The sequence below is a fragment of the Chelonia mydas genome, chromosome 3 (genome assembly GCF_015237465.2).
Source record: "Chelonia mydas isolate rCheMyd1 chromosome 3, rCheMyd1.pri.v2, whole genome shotgun sequence".
Classification (NCBI taxonomy): Eukaryota; Metazoa; Chordata; order Testudines; family Cheloniidae; genus Chelonia; species Chelonia mydas.
Window position 1 is genome coordinate 8,515,224 of NC_057851.1, and position 24,421 is coordinate 8,539,644.

Below are 24,421 nucleotides of genomic sequence, written 5' to 3' on the forward strand. Positions count from 1 at the left end.
ATATATATATATATATATATTTGGGGCCTGATTCTGATCTCATAATATCATGACCGGAGGGTGACTCTACTGATTTTGGTGCAGTTATTCCCCATTTGCACCAGCATAAGGGCAATCAAGACTAGGCCTGGTGTCTGTTTTTCATTTGACCCGGAAAGATTTTTTTTATTTGCACATTTTCCTTTTCTCTGTTAGGAAGACTGCTTTCCTCCTGCTGCTTTCCTCCTCCATCTCTGAGTTCTGTTCACTTCTGACATGAAAGAATGCACTTCATAAACAATAAAGAAGTAATTGTAAGTACTGTGCAGCGGTACCAGCCCTTTCATCGGGTTCTCAAAACGTGTTAAACTGACAATAATTAAGGCGGCATCGCAACACCCCTCTGCAGCAAGTATGTAGCATGATAGCTGTGATACCGATGTCTCTGAGGGTCAGTCCTGCCAGGTGCTGACTACATCAGTATGTTGAGTGACCTCACCTCGCGTATGAACTCAACACCTTCGAGGAATGCTCATCTCCTTACAAGATTAAGCCCTAAGTGACTTACTCATGACCAGATAGTGAGGCAGAGCAAGGAGTCCTGGGCTTCTACTCCTGTGTTCCAACCACTCTTATATTAAGTGTTGCATCTTTGAAAGCACTTAGTATTGACCTAACTCTGCTCTCACTGCATTCAAGGGGTGCGGGGTGGGGGGGGTTTATGCTGCTAGGACACTGAAATATGTACAGCCACATCTTCAGAGCAGAAAGGAGTCCAAATTGGAACCTGAAATCCGTCCTCCTCCCTGAACCTACTCATAAATATAGTTTGGGTTCAGAGTTGGATCCAAAACCCCAAAGAGGCCTATTTTCCTCATTTGATTCAGATTTGGCCCCAAATGGCAGAAATGTCATGAGAACAGCAGATCTGGTGAGATTTCCACTATTCAGGACAGGAAATATCAGCTGATCTTATGAGATTTCTGCCATTTGGGGAACAATAGCTCATCAGAACTAGTCACCAACGTGTGGCATTTGTCAAGCCTGATCCTAACATTAGTCTAGACCTGGATCTAAACATGGCCTCCTGGACCATGACTACTAAAGAATAAGAGATTCCTGGCTGTGACCTCCACATGTCTCTCTCTCCTTTATGTAATACAGACACTTGTAGGTCTGCTCTGGGGTTCAAACTTGTGAGTAAAAGTTGCAGCATGGTAAGCACAATCCCAAGACAGCAAAAGGTGGGACGTGTGTGTGAAGTGTCAGTTCTGAGCCTATTGCTAGGGTGGTTCTCTAGACAGAGACTGGCGGAATTGGCAGCGTCAAAAGAGATGGTGTTAGGTACAGCAATTGAAGTCCTGGCTTCACTGAAGTCAATGGCAAAACTCCCATTGACTTCAGTAGGGCCAGGACTTTAGCCAGCAGATGTAGGCAGCCAGCTAGGGGTTCACCTGAGAGGTGCTGAGACCACCATGCACATTCCTACCAGTAAGCAGAGGTCAAAAGGAGGTCCTACACCTGAGAGTGAGATCTAGGGCACATTCAGAGCAACTAGGAAGCCAAATCCCATCTTTGTGTCAGGCACCAATATGTTAATGGTCAGTCCAATAACACCAAAAATATCAGCACCACACCTGCAGGGTTGGTGTAAATAGGGATGGGCTAGCGCTGCAGAATTCAGGTCTGGTTCTGAACTTTTCCAAAATTGGATAAGACTTGGGGTAGGAACCCCATCACCTCTACACCATCAGGCCAAGGGCATCACATTCTTTGACCTGGATTCCCAGTGTCACCTCCCAGTTTGTACGTGGAGTCAGGAACCAGCAGCAGAGGGAAGTGGGTCATGCTGGAACACCAAAGTATGTGTGTCTGCGTCTGGGAACCTGGCAAGAGTGTAGATGGAATGACTCTCACACGACCCTAAAGTTCTAGCATAACCCTTACCTCCCAACAGGCAGAAATGGTCTCTCATCCCTGGCATTACAGCCAACAATCTGCCCCAGACAAGTTAACCAGTTCCTATGTAACATGCACCAGGGAATCAGCTAGTTTCCTAAGGATTAAAGTTATGAGCACCATGCCAACTTTCGGGGTGCGATACCAGCAAAAGAGATAAAAACTGTCTGCTAATTACAGAAATGACATCTGCAAGGAACAACTTGTTATACAGGAATTTTCAGAAATTGCAGTGTGATTTAAATGAGAGATGGGCCAAAGAGGTGGAGTTCAGATCAGGTTTAGGATAGGATTTGGATTCAGGATTGAAGCAGACTAGGGTTTAGCTGTGGCTTCGGCTTCAGCAGGGCCAAGGTCTCAAAAGCTCTTCTTGTGAGATTTCTGAGCTCCTTTGAATTTAACATATAGCACCACGATCGGTTCCTTGGAAAGGCACAGATAGATTAGGTAGGACACTGTAGGTAGATAAGTAGTTTGAATCTGGAAAATAGAATGTTTCTGGGTTTGGATCCAAACCAGAACCAATAGGGGGAGTTCAGATACAGGGATTTGAATCCAAACACCTGACTCCCACTCAGACATTAGAAAAGGCTCAGATCTAAGGTTCCACTTTTGGTCCAGCTTTACTTTAAATAGATTATTAATACAAGACAAATTATATGCAACTGTGCTATGAATCTCCATCCAACTCCCTGAAAGCATCAGAAAGGAAGTAGAAAATACTTATTTAAGCCCAATGGTCTTTGTGAGCAGGGTGTTGAACACGGAGGGACTCCCCCGTTCCCATTTCTTTTCCACTCCCATGTGAGGGGCAGCTGAACAGACCTTTTCTAAGGAACCAGTCAAGGCTGCTCTGATCCTCAGCCATGGAATGGGGGTATTATTCATGGGCAACACAAGGACGTTCCCACCCTGAACCCATAGGTTTAGCATGTTGCTTCATAGTGCCCCCAGCCTCTCTCAGCTTGGGGAAGTCTGAACTTGCACTCTGGTCCCCAGCATAGCAGCACATTCACATATTAAGTTAATCTTTTCTCCCTCACACGCACTGTGAGAGCTCCCACTAGGATGGAATTTGGCTCCTGGGATGCAGCTTTCAGCTGCATTCATTTACCTTGTACTCTGTACAAAATGAACGCATGAGACCCACAGGGTGGCATGGTTGAACTGACAGCAGAATGACCTTGCAGCCTATGGGCCGGATCCTCAGTTGGTGTGGGTCAGAGGAGCTCCATTGACTTAAGTGGAGCTACACCAATGTATATCAGTTGAGGATCTGGCCCTCAATCTTTAACTGAGGCAGAAACCACTTGACAGAAGCAAACATGGCATCATTCTTTCCCCCCGGTTTGAAACCTGCTGAGCTGGAGATGCATAACAGAGGACTGGAGCACTGACGAACCCCATGTCAGGAAAGTGGGAGGTTAGGCAAACATTTCAGTGCCAGTGTATGGTCATGGGTAGGAGGAACTGATTCCTGTACGATGTGCTCTTTTCATAGTTTCCTGATACTACCAGCCACCATTTTGGTTTCTTTATGGGACAAACCAACCAACCAACCTGTGTCCCAGTTAGAGTCATGTGCATAGGCAGGTAGGAAATAACATACCAGATTAGACCTGTGCGGTCCACATAACTCAGTACCTGTGCATGTGACAGTGGCCTGACCAGAGGTTTCAGAGCAAGCCCCTAGTGGATAATTATGGAATAACCTGCCCTTCCAGGGAGTGCCCTTCTAACCCCTATCAGTGAGTGGTTGGTTTATGTCCTAAACTAGGAAGGTTAATATCCTTCCTAAAACATGTTTTTAGCAGTCCAATGCTCTTTGGATGTTCTCATTGCCCACACAAATGTCAATCCTTTTTTAGAATCCTAGCAAGCTCTTGGTCTCAACGATATCTTCAGGCAATGAGTTCCACAGGTTAAATATGTATAGTGTAAAAAAGGATTTCCTTTGATCACTTTTCATCATGTTGCCTTTCAGTTTCATTGACCATACAGCCCTGCGCGGGACTTTTAAAAATCCCACTCCTGCTCTTATGGCAGCGGGTCCTGCCGACTCACGGGATCCCAGTCTTGCTGCAGGGCTCTACACCAGTCCCCCCACAGGGTTATAACTGAAGGCACCATTTATGTACCGTGAGAGAAGGTGACCAGCTGCTCCTGACTTACCTACTCTACAGCCTTTGTTTATTATTTTGTATGCTTCTACCATCTCCCCTAACTGTCTCCTCTGTAATCAGATTGCCAGTCTGGATCAGACCTGCAGTCCATCTAGCCTAGCATTATGCCTGTGACAGCGGCCAGCACCAAATCCTTCAGAGGAACATATAAGAACCCTGCAACTGGCAGATGTGGGGCAACCTGCCCCAACATTGTCTCCTACTACTCTCTAATAGTTAGAGATTGGCTTAAGCCCTGAAGCATGAGGTTTAGCACTCCTTCCAAAACGTTGGTTATAATTGATTAGGAGAACTCTGGATATTCTCATCAAACGGGCCCAATCTTTTCAATCTCACCTCCTACTGAAGCTTGTCCATACCTCGCGTGCCTAAATATGGCTTTGCATGACTAACTTTGGACACGCGGGTTGGAGAATGCTGGCCTAAGTGACACGCCCAAAGTCGCCCAGCAAGTCTTCAGCAGAGCTAGAAAGAGAACCACAAGCCCAATTACCATATGTCGTGGAGGGGGGCAGTGGTGAGAGTGGGGTAGTTGGGAAAGGAAGTTACTGTACACTTGATAGCTGTTATAGCACCTTGGCCTGCACAGAGCTCGGTATTGTTTATCTACAAAAGCAACTTAGAAGCACTTATCTGCACAGCACAGAGTGACAGGAGCTCTGCAAAAATGTGTGTGCAGCCTGTTATACTCTGAATAACGGGGCAGCACTTACACTTAAAACAAGTTATTTATTAGAAATACTAGTGTGGATTTTTTTCTATAAGTAATTGTAATCACCCCCTCCCCTACACACCAAGGACACCTGAAGGGTTTGAAGCTGCAATCTTCAGCCAAGCTCTATGCTACCTGAGCTAAAGGAGTATCACCAATAACTGGTAACAGTAGGAGGCCATTATCCTCTAGTGGGCTAACCAGTAGAGGGGAAAAGCAACACGCACTCGGTGTATGCATTATACAGTCATGTAAGTAAATTAACTCTCTGCCTGCTGCTAAACACCGCAACCTCACATAACTAGAAATGGAAAGGGAAATGCCAAGGTTTTTGGAAAGGGAATGCCAAGGTTTCCCACAACACATCAACACATAGGCCTGGCCTACACTACACAGTTAGGTCAACATAAGGCAGCTTACATTGACCTAATTATGTCAGCGTACACACGACAGCCTTGTCCCGCCCATGTAAGTGCCCCACTACACCAACATAATAACTCCACCTCCATGAGAGGCGTAGGGCTGAGGTCGGTGTAGTTAGGGTGTCTGTGTAAACACTGTGTTACTTACATTAGCTGGAGCCGTGAAATTGACAAGAAAGCCAGACAGCTAGAGCCTGGCTTCCCCCGGCTCCCCACTCCCACCCAGGCTGCTGCCTGGAGGCTCCCTGCCCCCTGGAGAGCAGCTGGGCTCCCAAAGAGGAGCTGCGCAGAGCTGAGAACCCTGGCTTTCAGCCCCCCACTGTGTCCCTTTTCAATCAGTGGAAGCACTCCTGGTGAGGACATGCACCACCAATAGAAGGAGGGTAGTGTGGACAGTAACTACTGCAATGGCTGTAAGTCGACCTATGTCAGGGCTGTAGTGTAGACATGTAGAATGCAGACCCAGAGGATGCCTCTGTTTGGAGGCTGGCCAGAGGCACATAAAGGATTAATGCCTATTACAGAAACTGCTTCAGTCACATGGTCCTGAAAATGCTTTTAGCCCATTTAAAAGAAATCTAAGAAACAAACGACGTGATTCGCACTCATTGGGTAATGTAAGGGTGCTTCCCTCAGTATGATTAGAGGACACATGTCAGCAGCGCTCACCTTAGTCACCGTACCCTTTATAAATCTTTTTTATTTTGTGAGCTGGTGCAATGTCTCAGTGTAATTGCAGGTAAGGGGAGTTGTTTCCTGAAAAGAAGAAGGAAGGAGTATCTCAACACCTGTGCAACAGTACATACAGCTGGAATCATTAAATAAGACTGGCAAAGTACTGCTGTGAGGACTGTGCCCCAGTGACTAAGCCTTACTTCGTGCAGCAGGTGTTGTCTTGCAATCTAATAGCAGCCAGCACTACAGAAATCAAGTACAAAAGATATGTTATGAACCTCTTTTTTCAGTGCACAATACACTCTGCAGTGGTTTAAGTGACTTAGATCAGACCAGAATTCAACTCCACTAGATCATCTAGAGTAAAGTCATACTTGGTTTTTCTCCCCGCACATTTGCCTTTCCAGATATTCACATGTGTACAGGATTGAGTTTGAGACTGGATCTTCAATATGTTAACAAACATCACCTTCTCAAGTGGCAGGCAGGCTTGTCCTACAGAGATCAAAACATGCATTAGTTTCCCTATTGCAAACGTCCATTGCCCCTTTGAGTGGCTCGTCAGCTGGCTTCTGCAATAGGGAAATGGTGGGGTCAGACGAGGGTTCCCATCGGCGAGTGCCCATGTGAAAACCTGAACGTAGAGAGAGGGCCCTGAGAATGAAATCATCAGCTGCCACTTGGGACAAAAGTCATCTCGGCAACAGTCTTAACTAGCTCAGTACGGTTACAGCACTTTAAAGATCAGGATCCTCCCCCAAACTTTCCAACTGCACAAACCACCAAGCATGTCTCAGAAATTGCTTGTTGAATATTCTGTCAATTTTAGTTGGATCGTTTTCAAGCCAAATTGTTGCAACTTGAATTCTTTGCTGATTGGCTGGCAGCAGTCACAGAAATATATGATGCACTCTCTTTTTGCTCATCTCATTAGTAAAGATGTGTTCTCTGCTTATCCAGAGTAACATGCTTTACTGGTTGACTGACCTGAATACCAGACCTGCTTTCTACAGCAAGTGTTGGATTCAAATAGATTAATGTTCATATACTTTACCAACCAACGAGAGGCAGCAGGCGCACAGTAGACTGTATATTGGAACAGTAGCCAGGCACTTCTGAGTTCTAATCATGAATCTGCCAAATTTGAGACTTTGGGCAAATCACTCCACTTCCTTATGCCTCAGTTTCCCTATTTGTATGCTGCTCACAGTGAGGATCACCAAAGTTAATGTTTGCACAGTGCTCTGAAGATGTAAAGAGCTAATGATGATTGGCATCAAGAGCCATCGTTTACGAACTCCGCTACAGATTTCACTCACTTCATTGCATGTGGCGGTTGTTTTTCCTGTAAAGGACGTGTCACTTTAATCTGTGCTCACATGGAATATTCTTGATATCAAGAGGTGAGACCTCAGCAAAAGGGTCCTCACTGGAGCTGTAAGAAAAGCGAATGTGTGATGGAGAAAGCTGCTGGATTGACAGCCCTGGGGACTGAAGTGACAGCCCTGGGGACTGATCCAAAGCCCATTGAAATCAACAGAAAAACTCCTACTGACTTAACTGGTCTTTTATTTTCAGAATCGGAGCAGCACAGCAACGTAAGCGCCCCTGCCATAAATATAAAGGGAAAGGTAAACCCCTTTAAAATCCCTCCTGGCCAGAGGAAAAATCCTCTTACTTGTAAAGGGTTAAGAAGCTAAAGGTAACCTCGCCGGCACCTGACCAAAATGACCAATGAGGAGACAAGATACTTTCAAAAGCTGGGAGGAGGAAGAAAAACAAAGGATCTGTGTCTGTCTGTATGATGCTTTGGCCGGGGACAGAACAGGAATGGAGTCTTAGAACTTAGTAAGTAATCTAGCTAGGTATGTGTTAGATTATGATTTCTTTAAATGGCTGAGAAAATAGCTGTGCTGAATAGAATGAATATTCCTGTCTGTGTGTCTTTTTTGTAACTTAAGGTTTTGCCTAGAGGGATTCTCTATGTTTTGAATCTAATTACCCTGTAAGGTATCTACCATCCTGATTTTACAGAGGTGATTCCTTTACTTCTATTAAAAGTCTTCTTGTAAGAAAACTGAATGCTTTTTCATTGTTCTAAGATCCAAGGGTTTGGGTCTGTGGTCACCTATGCAAATTGGTGAGGATTTTTACCAAACCTTCCCCAGGAAGTGGGGTGCAAGGGTTGGGAGGATTTTGGGGGAAAAGACGTGCCCAAACCACGTTTCCCAGTAAACCCAGATAAAGTTTGGTGGTGGCAGTGGAAATCCAAGGGTAAAATAATTTTGTACCTTGGGGAAGTTTTAACCTAAGCTGGTAAAAGTAAGCTTAGGAGGTTTTCATGCAGGTCCTCACATCTGTACCCTAGAGTTCAGAGTGGGGAAGGAACCTTGACAGCCCCCCACGCTGCTCGCAGCCAATGTGCCTCAGGTCTGATGTACTCTAAGAGTGAGTGAGCAGAGCATTCTTCATGCCCATTGCCAGCGGCGCTGATGGCTTTTTGATGTGGACGCCTGACTGCTGGGAACCGGACTGAGACAAACAACTCATTCCAAACAGGCCACCAAATAGCTCTCAGTTATTATTGCCTGGGTAATTGGGCGGGGGACCAGGAAAGAAACTCGCATCTCGCAAAGCGCGTATGCCCATGTTTAGCTTGTAGCTCACCAGTGGCCTTGCAATGCGGTTATTTGTGTGCTGAAATTTATGCACATGATTAAGTGCTTTGCTGGGTTGGGTCCTTAGCTCATTATGGAAAAATCTGCATTGAATCAGAGCAAATCTTCAGCACTGATTTTTATCAAAACTCAAGAGTCCTCCATGATTCCTCCCCCAGTTTTCCCACCCTTTTGCATGGCACCAGACTATACCAGGTGCCTCTTCTCCACCCTATCCTGCAATAAGGACCTGCTTCTCTAATCATGGCACATAAGACCAACCTACTCCTGCAAGGAGGAACACGCAAGGCTGCTGGTGGGTGGGTCACTTTATAGGGTGGGCCCTCAGAGTGGCACCAGGAGTAATCCTTTCCACCCCAGGCAAGGTTTTGTGACTTTTTCCCTACTCGCTTTCATACAACTCAACCAAAAGCAATGTCTTCTACAGAGAGCATTAGAAAACAGGACCAGGGGACAATCCTGCATTGGCAGGCAGATGGACTGGATGATCTGACAGGGTTTTTCCATCTCTAGTCCATGCCCTAGAATTGTGTGATACAAAAATTCCTGTACATAAAGACACCTTTCCCTTGCAGGTTCCCATGAAAATGTTCTAGTAAGAAAAGTGGGGGGGTTCTGCTTGCGAAGAGCAGATGATTTATTTAAGCCAGCTTTGACGCCTTGATAATCCTGGACTGGAAGAGACAGATGATCCATTGGATCTTCATTCCAGAATAGAAAGGGTAATCTATGGGGTCCTCTATATCCAGCTTTCCTTAGTTATGGGTTGTATAAATCAGGATGATTTTGCAGAGCTAAGTCACGGAGATGCATTAGTTTTGCAGATGCAGGATGGCTTTTGGGGTCCTTTTTTTTTTTTAAAGCATTCTTGAAGTTCACCAGATTATTTTTTTTACCCTGTCGCAAAACAGATCTTGAGCATGGTTTGGAAGGAACACTTCTGAAAATCCCACTGTACAGCAAGAAGTTAACTCATTTTCAAACTTGGCTGTCCAAAGGTAGGTATCTACAGCTGAATTTAAGGACCGAAATGGAAACTTGGCAACGAAATAGAACTGGTTGCAAATTATCCATTGGATTTGGCCTATTCTGAGATCACAAATCTGGCCTGTTCCAGAACAAATCCTGCTTTCTGGCAGCGTATTCCCTGTTCTATGAATTTACCAACTAGTCTAAGCCAATAAATTTCAGCCTCTGGATAGTTCGTAAATTGTTCTGTTCCACTAGTCACTGTTCATTATTGTGTGTGATTGTTTACCTAAGGATACGTCTACACTGCACAATCCCCTCCACCCCGCCAGCGAATCTCAGAGCCTGGATCAACTGACTTGGACTGGTGGGACTTGCATTCCAGGGCTAAAAAGATCAGTACAGCTGTCCTGGAGGCTGGGCTCTGAAACCCAGTGAGGATGGTGGGTCTCACTGGGAACATGTATGCTGCTATTTCTAGCCCTGAAGCACAAGCTCAGGTGAGTTGACCTGAGCTCCGTGACTCACTGCTGTGGGGGAGCAGGTACTCTAAGTCACATGACGTGGTTACCGCACCCTGGCAGGATGACTGAAACTTTTCAACAGGAGAATGAGGACTGGCAAAGAATGAACAGAGACTAGCAAACGTGGCTATTTGCCCACGACTACCCTGGTTTGCAGGCACACACGAAGACTTACAAACAACAGCTATTATCCAAGCATTCACGTGAACAAAGCCACAATCGCACAACTGTTTGCAAAGATGGAAGGACAAGGCATGTGAACAGCCTTTAAGAAAAGTAAGTTTGCAACCACTTTAACCAGCATTCACCCAGCTCCAGTCTAAACATGCAAGGATATAGCTTTACCTCAGAATTAACTTTGGCTTGGCCTACACTTAAAATTTATACCAGCTAAGCTATGTGGGTCAGGGGCAGGGAAAAAACCACGCCCTTGGCCAACAGAGCTATACCAACAAACCCCACAGCGTAGATACAGCTTTGCGGCTAGAAGAATGGTTCTGTTGACATCGCTGATCTCATCTGGGGAGGTGGTGTTCCTAGCCCAGCAGAGCTACTGCTGTGGGTGTACACTGAATCTACCCTGTGGGGCTATGCCAGCATAGCTATACTGGCATGGACTCTGCACAGCAGACATAGCTGATGGCTCTTACTTGGGTGTTGCCCCGAACCTCCCTGTCATCCACACATGAAAACCTCTCACCCGAGTTTAGTGGTGCTTCCAACACAAGCTAGCTGGCCCAGCTGGGGATGTGCATTAGAGCACGGGTGCTACTTTCACACAGGCTGGCAACCGCCCACTTTGCAGTGAGGATGCGGGCTAAACCACCCACACGCGTATAGTCCTCCACTGCTGTCCCCCCGCCCCCCCCCCCCCCCCCCCCGTTCCCAAAGGGACAGACAAGTTCTCCCACAGTTCACTGGCAAAGAATGATAGAGCGGCTCAGCTGACTGCAGTGCAAAGAACCATGGGATAGGCCCCCAGAAGTCCCAGTGACACACGAGGGGAGTGCAGCACCCATGAGCACTTAGGGCATCTCTGCATTAACGGTGCTACAGTGGCACCACTGCAGATACACGACTGTAGCGCTGTAGTTTAGACACTACAGTGAGGGAAGGGGGGTTTTCCATCGCTGCAGTAAATCAACCCCCGAGAGAGGCAGTAGGTAGAACAACAGCGGGGGTTAGATTGACCTCAGTACCTCACGCAGAGCAACATTTTTCGCAGACCTGGGCGAGGAAGTTAGGTCGACCTAAGTTTTAGGGATAGGTCAGGCCTCAGTAACTTGGGCAGGGCTTTGCAGCGTGGCTGCACATACCTGGGCTAGGCTAATCCCGGTGCAGCTCACCTGGGCTAACTCTACAGTGAAGACATACCCACAGTTTAGATGCCTAAGTAGTCATTTAAAACCTAACTTTTGGCATTCTGGTTTGAAAAGTGGACCACGCACTTACGGTAATTCTTGCTGTTCCCTTCTTAAATACACAGTAGGTTACATACAGTTTATTACAGGAGAAGTATAATGCATGTACCACATAATGTCCCATAGATTTCTACAGGGCGTTGCAAAATTAAGATTTACACCGAAAATCTCTTTTGGATTAACAGCAGCCAATAGCCAGAGTTTTGCAGGATCAGGCTACCCTCAATAGACGTACAATGCTACTTGTATAGAATACAGTAGCCTTGGTCAGACAAATTCCCAGCAAAAAGTTTACACAAAGCACTCATGACATCAATGAAAGGGCATCAGGGGTTTCTCTAAATCCTATTAAGTCGAGAGGAACCACATGAGAAATTAAATATAAAAACTGCTTATTTTAAAAACTGAGGCGAAGTTAGTGTCAAAACCCCTTCCCAATGTGTCTTCAGTCATATCTGCTTGCTCTGCTGACTATATTAGTTGTCACTGCCTTTGCCTGTTATTAGCACTGTACCGTCAACCTAGTCAGGGGTGCACTGGGGTTGCATCGAGATTTCCAGTGGATTCGCAGCCTACAGGACTAATCCAAGCATGGATGATGAAGCATGGCTCCCAAAAAGCCACACAGGTTTGGGAGTAAGTGTTCCCCTCCCATGTGATTTTAAATGGGAGGGGGAAACAGGGGCATTCGCTGACAATTTTGTTCACGGGCCCACGGCAGAATCAAATCCAGTTTACCCTCCCAGAGCTGGCTTGGGTCTGCAGTACTAACAGCACTAAAAAATTGTAATCAGTAGATAGGAGTCAAAGGTCCACAGGGAGCCAATACATTGAGCAAGACAGTGGGTGATCTTTTCTACACAGTCGCTCTTTAATATTACCTCCCTTTCCCTTGGTTTTTGTCTCCTTAAGAGAAATCTTGGACGTTACTTTCTTGATGGTTTCTCTTTGTATTTCATTTATTTTTGCATGATATTGTACTTGACGGGGAAAGGTATATACAACTGGATTGAGAAAGTGCCCGCCAATCTTGTACCTTAGCAAGGAACGTGGCATGCTTAGGAAACTCTTCATTCACCAGGCTTTGCAGTGCAGATGTTAGCAAAACATGCAGCCCACTCAATGCAGCATACTGGTCAATGGAGTTGAACCACTTACGCCAGCGGTGAATTTGGTCCTGCATCTACTAAGGCAACGAAGTGTGGCTTAAGACAAGTTTTGCTGTATGTATATACAACGCTTGCCATGAAAATGGCAGCACTTGCTGATGGTTAGCACACATGGTGTCTGAGATAATACAGGTTTCAGAGTAGCAGCCGTGTTAGTCTGTATCCACAAAAAGAAAAGGAGGACTTGTAGCACCTTAGAGACTAACAAATTTATTTGAGCATGAGCTTTCGTGAGCTACAGCTCACTTCATCGGATGCATGTGCTCTCCTGCTGGTAACAGCTCACCTTACCTGATCACCCTTGTTACAGTGTGTATGGTAACACCCATTGTTTCATGTTCTTTGTGTATATGAAATCTCCCCACTGTATTTTCCACGGCATGCATTCGATGAAGCGAGCTGTAGCTCACGAAAGCTTGTGCTCAAATAAATTGGTTAGTCTCTAAGGTGCCACAAGTACTCTTTTTTTTTTTTTTTGAGATAATACAGTTTTTCCCTATTCTTAGACTAGTTCAGAACTGTGGTACCAAAAAGCGTGTTTGAACTCATGGCAACAGTTGATTTTTTAAGGGTGACCACCTTGTCTGTATCTATGAAACGTAGCACTTTATATAGCACTTTGCACAGTCTAAACAAGGCACAAACATTTACCAGTTAACCCTCACAACACCCCTCTGAGGCAGATATGTTTTATTGTCCCCACTCTGCAGGCGGGAAGACTGAGGCAGAAAAAGGTCATGTGATTTGCCCAAGGCTACACAGCAAGTAAGTGGCAGCACCAGGAGCAGAGCTAAGGAATTCCTGGTGCCCAGCCTTGTGATCACTCCTCATGACCAGGCTGGTCTATAAGAGACTGAAGTGGTAGAGTATTTTTTCCAGCAGCACGAGCAGAAATTTACTGAGCAAGTGCAGCATGGAGCTGAAACGAGTTTTGTCCAAAGTGCCAGCACCTTCCACGACAGTGTGGTCGGTCAACAAAACATCCAACAGCGGCTGAGAAAACGGGCCACTTACATGGTAATGTTTCTGCACGGTTCTTTTGGATCATTATGCAGAGCTGTAGCACCAGTTGGGGCGCGCTCTCCAGGAAAGTCTCCAGGAGGCGCAGCATGTTCACGTCTGCATACTCGTACATCATAGCCCAGTAGAAGCGCCGTTGGTGTTCCTTCCGCCTCTGGCTCTGGATCCCCAGGTACATGGTTCGGATATACCTGCAGCACAGGGAAGGAGCAAGCCGACCATCAGTCATTGGCGACAACAGCTGGCGGGGGTGGGGGGGGGTCAAATAGCAACCAATGGAATAAGAACCAGTAGGCCAGGAAAGGATAACAGCTCAGAGCAGGAGGGAGAGCTCTCTCTCTATGGAGATGTGTCCTATGCAGAGCTTTCTCTGGGGCCGGTCCAAGACTGTGAAACGAACTCCCACAAGATCTAAGAACCACCTCCGACATCACCACTTTCTGTACAGCCAAGACTTCAGTAGCCAGTGCCCAGCCCAGCAGACATAAAATAAACCAATCCCAAATAAGTCCATTCAAACAAACAAGCAAAAAGAAACCTTGCGCAGTTTTCCCATTGGAGAGAAAAGTGAGAGAGAGGAAATCACACATGGCAAATGCTAGTCACATCATTTAATGCACGGCTGGCCGTGCTCAGATACTGTGGTGACCAGGGCAGTATAAGAATGAGAACAGAATAGAATAATCCTGGCAGAATCTGACCCTTCTCTTCAGGCAGGGAAGTCCTAATATTTGCTGACTGAAAGCCACCTTAGCCACTTCCCAAGAACCCAATGAGCCGACCTAATTTCCCTTAGATGGCGCAGCGTGCAGCCACATTGACCGTTAACTCAGAGGAGTGGCTTGCAAAGACTACAGGACGCAGCTTTGGATTAAGACATAGCATCACATCCGGGGACCTAGATCTGCAGCAAGCTGCACCTCCATGTTAAATGTGAGAGCAGCCGCAAGTCACGCTGTAGAACTCCACGGGCCAACCCTGGTCTTAAAGGGAGGCAATAGATGGAGTCAGCAGAAAAAACCCATTACAAACAAAAATGCAAATTCTAAACTACTCGACAGTGCCTCTTACAGTCATTTGAAATGTGCCACCTGAAAGGGGGTTTTCCTTCTTTACATGTTTTGTGGCTGAACTCCTACAATGGTGAATTCAGGAGTGTTTATTTTCCCTCTGAAGGGAAACCAAATGCTTGAAGAGAGAAAGTAGCGGAAGTAATTGTTGGGTTTTTTGGAGGAGGACTGTGAGACAGATTTGGGGCTGCTTGGCAATAATTGGTGAATTCTGTATATTGACCTGCTTATTGAGAGGAGATGTTTATTGTGTGAATATTTTGGTTAATCTAATAGGGCTCTGTAGGGGAAAAAAAGCAGGAAGTGGGGGAAATGGCTTAAACATAAACCACTTTTCAGCACTTCTGAGAGTTGTTAAGAGACGAAGCCAGGACAGGAAAAGGCCCGCGAATATAGAAGAGCAAAAACTGTGGCAGGTTTAAAAGGAACACTCTCAGGGGACAGAGGAGGAGGACAGTAGTTGTTCGGAGACACAGATGCCTCTTGTGGGTATCTGAAGAAGGTAGGCCTGCCCAGGTTCCTGTCAGGGGCTGGCGATCCTCTAAGAAAGACGTGTGCAGGCTGCTTGTTGTTTGAACAGCCTTTTCCCTCTGACAATCTAAAAGATTTGTTCCTACGGCAAAACTAGACAATAATTATCTGGCCACTGTACAGCACTGATCTAAGATACCCCAGGGGAAGAACTAACTTCTGGTGCCAGAATTCAGATGTGGAGGGTAAGGACATTTATAGACAGGGTATGGAAGCCTGGGAAGAACTGAGGAATTTCACCTCAGGAGAGGCAAAGGCATGAGGTCTAAAACCTGAGGGGGTGCACTCAGAGGGTGTGTCTACACAGCACACTAAGCCTGGCCTCCTGACTCAGGTTTGGGCCCGAGACCCCCTTCCGTCCACACACAAAGCAGTCTGACTCAGGTCAACAAACACCTAGGTCTTAGGACCTTGCTGGGAGGAGGGCAGTCAGAGCCCGCATCTTGCTGTGATGTGGGTCCAAGCCCTGTTGTTCTGCAGTGTGCAGGCAGCTCAAGTAGGGTCGCCAACTTTCTAATCACACAAAACCAAACACCCTTGTCCCTCCCCCTTCCCAGCCCCTTCCCGGAGACCCTGCCCCTTCTGAGGCCCTACCCCCCCCCCCCACCCCGCTCACTCCATCCCCCTGTTGCTTGTTTTCCCCCACCCTCACTCAGTTTTGCCGGGCTGGGGCAGGGGTTGGGGTGTGGAAGGGGGTGAGGGCTCCAGCTGGGAGTGTGGGCTCCGGGGTGGGACCAGAAATGAGGGGTTCAGGGTGCAGCAGGGGGCTCCGGACTGGGGCAGAGGGTTCGGGTGTGTGTGGGGGCGTGAGGGCGGATTTCTAAATACTTCAGGGAATATTTCATTTCATTTATTTTAAAACTGGTTTCCCTGAATAGTTCCATAAGTATATTTCTCTTTATATTGGATCTGGCAAAACCTGTTCTTTGTCTGCATACAAAACCTCTACCTTTTGCACGGACGCTAACTGATTAGACACCTTGATTTTGAATGGTACAAACATGATAAGGACTGGAATATACTAAAAAGTTATATTGGTATAACTATACCAGTTAGGGATGTGATTTTTTGCCAGCATAGAGTTATGCTGGTAAAAGCCCTAATACGGACCCTGACAGCAGGATTGTCTGGCTACGTAGACTCCCTCCTCAGGCCCTACGCTACCAGCACTCCCAGCTATCTTCGAGACACCACTGACTTCCTGAGGAAACTACAATCCATCGGTGATCTTTCTGAAAACACCATCCTGGCCACTATGGATGTAGAAGCCCTCTACACCAACATTCCACACAAAGATGGACTACAGGCCATCAGGAACAGTATCCCCGATAATGTCACGGCAAACCTGGTGGCTGAACTTTGTGACTTTGTCCTCACCCATAACTATTTCACATTTGGGGACACTGTATACCTTCAAATCAGCGGCACTGCTATGGGTACCCGCATGGCCCCACAGTATGCCAACATTTTTATGGCTGACTTAGAACAACGCTTCCTCAGCTCTCATCCCCTAATGCCCCTACTCTACTTGCGCTACATTGATGACATCTTCATCATCTGGGCCCATGGAAAAGAAGCCCTTGAGGAATTCTACCATGATTTCAACAATTTCCATCCCACCATCAACCTCAGCCTGGACCAGTCCACACAAGAGATCCACTTCCTGGACACTATGGTGCTAATAAGCAATGGTCACATAAACACCACCCTATACCAGAAACCTACTGACCGCTATTCCTACCTACATGCCTCCAGCTTTCACCCAGACCACACCACACAATCCATTGTCTACAGCCAAGCTCTATGATACAACCGCATTTGCTCCAACCCCTCAGACAGAGACAAACACCTATAAGATCTCTATCAAGCATTCTTACAACTACAATACCCATCTGCTGAAGTGAAGAAACAGATTGACAGAGCCAGAAGAGTATCCAGAAGTCACCTACTACAGGACAGGCCCAACAAAGAAAATAACAGAATGCCACTAGCCATCACCTTCAGCCCCCAACTAAAACCTCTCCAATACATCATCAAGGATCTACAACCTATCCTGGAGGATGACCCATCACTCTCACAGATCTTGGGAGACAGGCCAGTTCTTGCTTACAGACAGCCCCCCAACCTGAAGCAAATACTCACCAGCAACCACACACCACACAACAGAACCACTAACCCAGGAACCTATCCTTGCAACAAAGTCCGTGGCCAACTGTGTCCACATATTTATTCAGGGGACACCATCACAGGGCCTAATCACATCAGCCACACTATCAGAGGCTCGTTCACCTGCACATCTACCAATGTGATATATGCCATCATGTGCCAGCAATGCCTCTCTGCCATGTACATTGGTCAAACTGGACAGTCTCTACGTAAAAGAATAAATGGACACAAATCAGATGTCAAGAATTGTAACATTCAAAAACCAGTTGGAGAACACTTTAGTCTCTTTGGTCACTGGATTACAGACCTAAAAGTTGCAATTCTTCAACAAGAAAACTTCAAAAACAGACTCCAACCAGAGACTGCTGAATTGGAATTAATTTGCAAACTGGATACAATTAACTTAGGCTTGAATAGAGACTGGGAGTGGATGGGTCATTACACAAAGTAAACTATTTCCCCTTGTTTATTCCCCCCCTCCACCCCCCACTGTTCCTCAGACGTTCTTGTCAACTGCTGGAAATGGCCCATGGAAATGGAAATGTTAGTCTCTAAGGTGCCACAAGTCCTCCTTTTCTTTTTGCGAATACAGACTAACACGGCTGCTACTCTGAAACCAGTACAGATACAGTTATACTGGTATAGAAGGACCTTTTACTAGCTAATTCTCTTTCTTGAGCCAGAACTAACTATACAATTAACACTGTTATACCAATATAGCAGCACCTACGTACGTTTTGGGGCAAGAGAAGAATTCCCTGCTTTGACTATACCAATAGAGTTAAAGAAACCCAAAGAAAAGAAAAAAGAACCATAACATTTCACCCCAGATGTGTTGTTATTGGCCTCAATTTTCAAAAACAGGAGCCTAAAGTTAGACTCCTAAATCTATATTTAGGCACCAAAGTAAATGGCCTAATTTTCAAAAGTGCTGAGCATCACGAAGCTACAATTGACTTCACCGTGAGCTGTGGAGTGTTCTGCGCTTTTGAAAACCACGCTATTTATTTAAGAGCCCAATTATGTATTCAGGAACCTAACTTTAGTCTCCTATTTTTGCAAATCTTGGCTAATATTTTAAATATAGGCCCTAGCAGGACATCGTGCCATATAACTAATATGGGTGAGGGTTTAGAGACAACTTTCTTTAAACACAAATAGGGCTGGCTGTTCGCTTTGCTCTGGCAGATGTCCCAGAATTCCTGTTGGCACAATTACCATCATCATTACTTACTACTTAAGCTGCAGTAGCACCAACATGTTCCAGGCAAATTCACTACAGCCCTGCCTCCAAGGAGCACTTCTTAAAAGTCAGAGCCATACGCGCTGAAAACCAGAAAGTTAGTCAAACAGCATTTGATTGGAGCTCCAAGACAGTTCCATAAGGCAGAGAGGGATTTCACTTCCCATCCTAGGTGCCTTCTACACACTCTCATAACTAAGCCAAGCCAGGACTTGGACAGGAGATGAAGAAGTATCAAATTCGTGTGACATGAGTAGGCTGAATTTTCTTCTGTTATACTGGTGTCAATCCGGAGTGACTCGTTGACCACAGTGGAGTTATTCTGATAAATTAAAGGCAGGATCTGGCCCCACAGTGTGACTGTGTGAGTAAGGTGAGCAGGATTTGGCTCCCAGTGTAAGGGAAACCCAAGTGTTGTAGGAAATGATGCGGGTGATGCCCCATGCAGGTGACAAAATAACTTAGATAACATGGAGATGAGTGCAGCATAAATGCTTAGAGACTAGATTATATAGATGGCCAGTTTATATTGATAGACAGATGCTCTGAATATCTGATTCTACAGTCTTTGCTCATGAGTGGTTCCTTCTCAGGCAAGTGGATTCAATTTAAACCAATAAGGATTCCAGGTACGAATAAAGGTTGAGCAGTAACGAAGCAGAGTGTCAGCATAGTAATGCTGTCTCTTTGGTAAGACATAACCCTCAGGTCCTGACTATTGGTGATAATTAGCTGCCCCAGAGAACCCGAAGCACTGAGCAGCATTGCTGCTCACGTAGACTCTGGAGATCAGGAATTGCAGAGGCCCTAAGAGAGCTGGATGTGCCAGAAACCTTGCAAAACATTCAAGCCACCACCTGCAACACAGACCCATGACCCCGCTAGCTCGTGAAAGGCAGCCAAGAACTACGGAGCCCACTGCTAATAGAAATGATCGTCACCCCCTTCAGAGCACTGAACCGGCCATCCTCCCTGAAAAATACAAGACCTCGCCCAACCCTGACAATACCCACGCTCAGTGCAGAAGATCTGTCCAGCTGCTCCCTTGCTGTTCTCCAGACTCCCACCCCTGTGCAAAAATCAACCAGAAAAGAGCAGCAACCAAAGTTCAGCAACATTTAACCTCTGCCAAGCTCCTGGATGCTTCCCAACTGGGCTTCAGACTGCGGCAGAGCATGAAGAAAGCCTTGGTCCCCCTCAGAGAGGAACTTCTCCTGGCACTAGATAAAAGCCATATCCCAGTGATCGCACCACTCTGTTCCTGTTCCCCTAAAGCTTCTCCTGTGGGGGGGGGGGTCCCATGAGGATCCATCCTGCCTCCCTTTCTCCTCAGTATCTACAAGAGCCCACTTGGAGAGGTGGGGTGGCACTGTAGGCCAACAGTATGTCAACAACCCCCCACAGTTCATCTCATTTTCCACAGACACGACCAGCACCATCCCAAGGCTGTCACATAGCCTAGAGCAAACCAGTGTCGGGATGAAAAGCAGCTAGCTCAAACTAAACCCAGGCAAGGCAGAAGTGTTGCTGGTCTGAATGGGGAACTAGATGGCACTCTCTCCTCTCCTTCCACAGAAGGCATCTGCTATAAGACTTTCCTCTTCAGCAAGGAATTCCTCCAACAGAGAACCTATGAAACAGGGAGAGGAGAAGGACAGCTCATGCCCTGAAGTCCAAAATGGCCTTCACCATGCTATTTACCTGGGAAATGATACGCAAAGAAATCCCTAAGACAGACAGAGAGACAGACAGACAAAGTACTACTTTCCACTGCCGGTCATTTATTTCTACATTGTCTAACCAGGGGTCCAAAGTCAGAGAGGTTTAAAAGTCTTCTCTATGAGAGCCCTGAAGGAGAGCAGTGGTGACAACTAGCAGTCCCCATTTGATGCCAACCCAAAGTATTGGAAAATCATGAGTCAACAACCCCCTACCCCCAAATAATGATTGACTTAGAAATCATGAGATTTTAAATAATATATTAGTTGCTTTCTGAGTTTTGACCCTATAGAAGTCACATTTTAATGCTTTTCTCCACAGCCATGAGGACTAGAAATTTACTTTTATTATTTAAATGGAAGCTGAGATTCTCACGTAATCCCATGACTCCAGGAGCTGGGGCTTTAAGAAAACACAAGACTCATGATCAGATCCTGAGAGGCTCATGGAGTCCAGCTAGATTTAATTGTAACTTTCAGCCTGTACTTGCTTGGAACGGTCTTTCTCTTTTCACATGAATATCACCGCGGCTCTTCCCACCTACTGATCATCTCTCGTTCGCTACCGAGATGTCGACTCCCACCTTTGATAAATGCCAGCCTCCATCACCCACTTGTTAAATTTTCAAACACCTTTGTGCCTTTTACCATGCTGTCCCCCATCCACCAGGCTTCGGAGTCTCCCCATAAACATCCTCAAGTCACCACATTGTCTTCCTTCAAATCCCTCCTCAAAACTCTCCTCATTCATGGTGCCTACAACAAACTTGACAACAGTTAGGCTGCAGGGGCGCTGATATCACTGCTCATCATGCTGATCAATATTGTCTCATTGTTTCCTGTACTCCCTAATGTGTCCATCTGTATCCATCTGTTGTCTCTTGTCTTATGCTTAGAAGGTAAGCTTTTAGGGGTAGGGATTGTCTTTTCGGTCTGTGTTTGTACAGCACCTAGCGCAATGGGGTCCTGGTCCATGACTCCCAGGTGCTATGACAATACAAATCAATAATAAATAATAATAATAACAATACTAATAAAACCAAGTCATATCTGGAATACAAGTGAAAACTGCAAAGACACAGAACAATAACAGGAATGAAATGGTGATCGCTGCCTATGACAGCTATCAGTACTTCCAGGAGAGAGCCATTGCATGAGAACATGGGGCATTTCTGTAGCACCTTTGCTTGCACATCAGCCGCACATGTTGCTGGTCTGTTGGTAAGGGAGGCAATCAGGGGCCCGACTGTTACCTGCAATATTATTGTTTTTTAAATAAATGAATCATAAATGTCTGTTTCTGGGTTTGATAGCAGGGGGGTGTGGAATGGGGGATGTATTAATCCACTGGTAGTTAATTGCCAGGACATCTCATCAGCAGCTGCTGCTGCTAATGCTTGGAAAGCATGATTATCCCGGACTGCAAATAGCAAGCTTAGGAGTTCACTCTCTCTTTCTCTTGAGCGCTGCAGATGAAACGGCTGTTCCTTGGAATCGTGCAGATGGGATCAAAACGGAGGCTGCCCAACTCCACCTTTATAACAGGGTTCCCACTATATTTGCATCTAATAGGTTATTGGTCTAGATTCTCAGCTGGGGTGAACTGACTTCAATGGAGCTACGTTAATTTACATCAGCTTAGAATTTGGCCCACCGTTTTTCATCATAACGAATAAAAAAAGGCTAATAGAAAGAGATGGCAACAGGGAAGCAAGATGGTAAATTAAACAATTACTCTAATTAAAAACAAAATCAAAGCTACAATTAATATGACATGCAGTGTGAACATTTGGTGCATGGTTACGAAGCTCTGAGTAATCATTAATTAGACTCAGAGAATTATTATTTCTTATTTGTATTATTGCACCATGTAGGAGCCCCAGTCATGGACCGGGACTAGGTGCTGTACAAACACAGAACAAAAAAGATAGGGATGTCAGAGGCTATTGATATTTTCAAACATACAGTCTGCAAAAAATTCATCCATATTAAAATAGACAAAATCATTGTTTTCCACTCTGTCCTGAACTCACAGCAATGGGCTTGGCTGCACTGAATCGGGTAGTTATTTCCAAGCACTCTAACGTTATAACAGTGTAGCAGCTCAGATCAAAACCAGGCCATACGCCACAGATCTTTGGAATTGTTTTGATGCCTACATATATGCGTACACTTCTGTGGACCTCTCGTATCACTGCCATGTCAAAAACAAATAAGGACAACATAAGAACTTTGCAGGGAAAGCATGTGCAGCGGACAATTTCCTCCTTTAATCTGATTCCACTTCCATATACAGTAGTCATCACGGCCACAATTTTCAAAAAGTTAACAGTGATTTTGGCTGCCTCTTTTCTGATGAGCTGTGCTTTCTGGAGTTCTCCAGTTCTGCACCCAAAAATGGAGGCATCCAAAACCACTGGGTACTTGAGAAAATCTGTATTTTTTATTTAAAAATTAATATTTGAACTCCAAAACCTCAACAAGAAGCCTGTTCATCATAAGAACGGCCATAGTGGGTCAGACCAAAAGTCCATCAAGCCCAGTATCTTGTCATTTGACAGTGGCCAATGGCAGATGCCCCAGAGGGAATGAACAGAGAGGTAATCATTGCACGCCCTGTCACCCAGTCTCAGCTTCTGGCAAACAGAGGCTAGGGACACCATCCCTGCCCATCCTGGCTAATAGCCATTGATGGACCTATCCTCCATGAAACTATTTAGCTCCCTTTTGAACCCCGTTATAGTATTGGCTTTCACAACACCCTCTGCCAAGGAGTTCCACTTTATAAATTCATCTGATATAGTCCATTTCATATATCCTCTGTCAAGTAACCTGGTCTAGCTTCATAGTATAATTACCCTTAGCTCATTTAATTGCTTCAATCACCTATCACTTAAGAGTAAACAGTGAATAATCATAGAATCATAGGACTGGAAGGGACCGCAAGAGGTCATCCAGTCCAGTCCCTGGCACTCATGACAGCACAAGTATTATCTAGACCATTCCTTAGATGTGTTTCTCGAGCCATGTTTAGGTTATTTATCCAGAATACCATCGAACGGAAAACAAGACTGGTTTATACTTTAGAGACTCTGAGGGTATGTCTACACTGCAAAAATAGCCCCATGGCAGCAAGTCTCAGACCCAGGGTTAGCTGAGTCAGTATCCTGGCGCTTCAATTACAGGGCTAACAATAGCAGCGAAGATGTCCTAGCTGGGGCTGGAGCATGGGCTCTGAAATCTGTCGTGGGGGCTGGGTCTGAGAACCCAGGCTCCAGCCCAAGCGGGAACGTGGACGCTGCTATTTTTCACTCCGTAGCATGAGCCCTGTAAGCTTGAGTCAGTTCTGCGTTCTGAAACTCGTTGCTGTGGGGTTTGGGTTTGTTTCTTTGGGGTTTTTTTTTTTTTTTTTTTGCAGCGCAGATGTCCCCTGAGGGGCTTAAATCCTGCAAAACTCAATTGTTCCTCTGCACCTTCCAGGATTGGATCTGTAAATTACTCAGAGCCGGACAGCCACATGCAAAGGTTTGCTGCATGCTGGGGATTCTTTTCTAATTTCTACTATTCATTACTTTATAAGTGATATTTTCAAAAGAGCTCAGCATTGCCCAGCTCTGCCCCTACTGAAGCCAAGGAGAGAGCACTGTTAAGACAAAGCCGCAGGTTTTTCAATGTATGTCCCATAGGTGACAAAATCATATGCGCAAACATGAAATGAGATATTTTAGCAGGAATAACTATTTACCTTCCATTTGTTTTCAAGAAAATATTATTTTCAATCTATAATCTGGTTGAGATAATGTTTTGCTGATCCACCGCTGTGGAAGCGGCGAACAGAGGACAGGCAAACAGAGGGAGTTTGCCTGGGAACCATCCAAGAAGAGCTACGGTGAGTGCTGCATTAGGGGGCTGTGTTGTGAGCTGGTGGGGTGAATATCCGAGAGTCTGTCTGCTGTGACCATTTGTTTGACTGGAGCTAGTT

The 24,421-nt window shown here is 45.7% G+C and overlaps 1 protein-coding gene across 2 annotated transcripts in view; it reads right to left on the reverse strand.

Annotated features, from left to right (window-relative positions):
* LOC102948232 (XK-related protein 6) overlaps positions 1 to 24,421 on the reverse strand; it is a 102,068-nt gene that overhangs the window by 13,122 nt on the left and 64,525 nt on the right. For both annotated transcript variants that reach the window (XM_043542096.1, XM_007068923.4), the window contains exon 2: positions 13,706 to 13,902. In XM_043542096.1, the coding sequence (XP_043398031.1) occupies positions 13,706 to 13,889 (184 nt within the window). In that variant the 5' untranslated portion in view covers positions 13,890 to 13,902. The remainder of the gene's footprint in view (positions 1 to 13,705; positions 13,903 to 24,421) is intronic.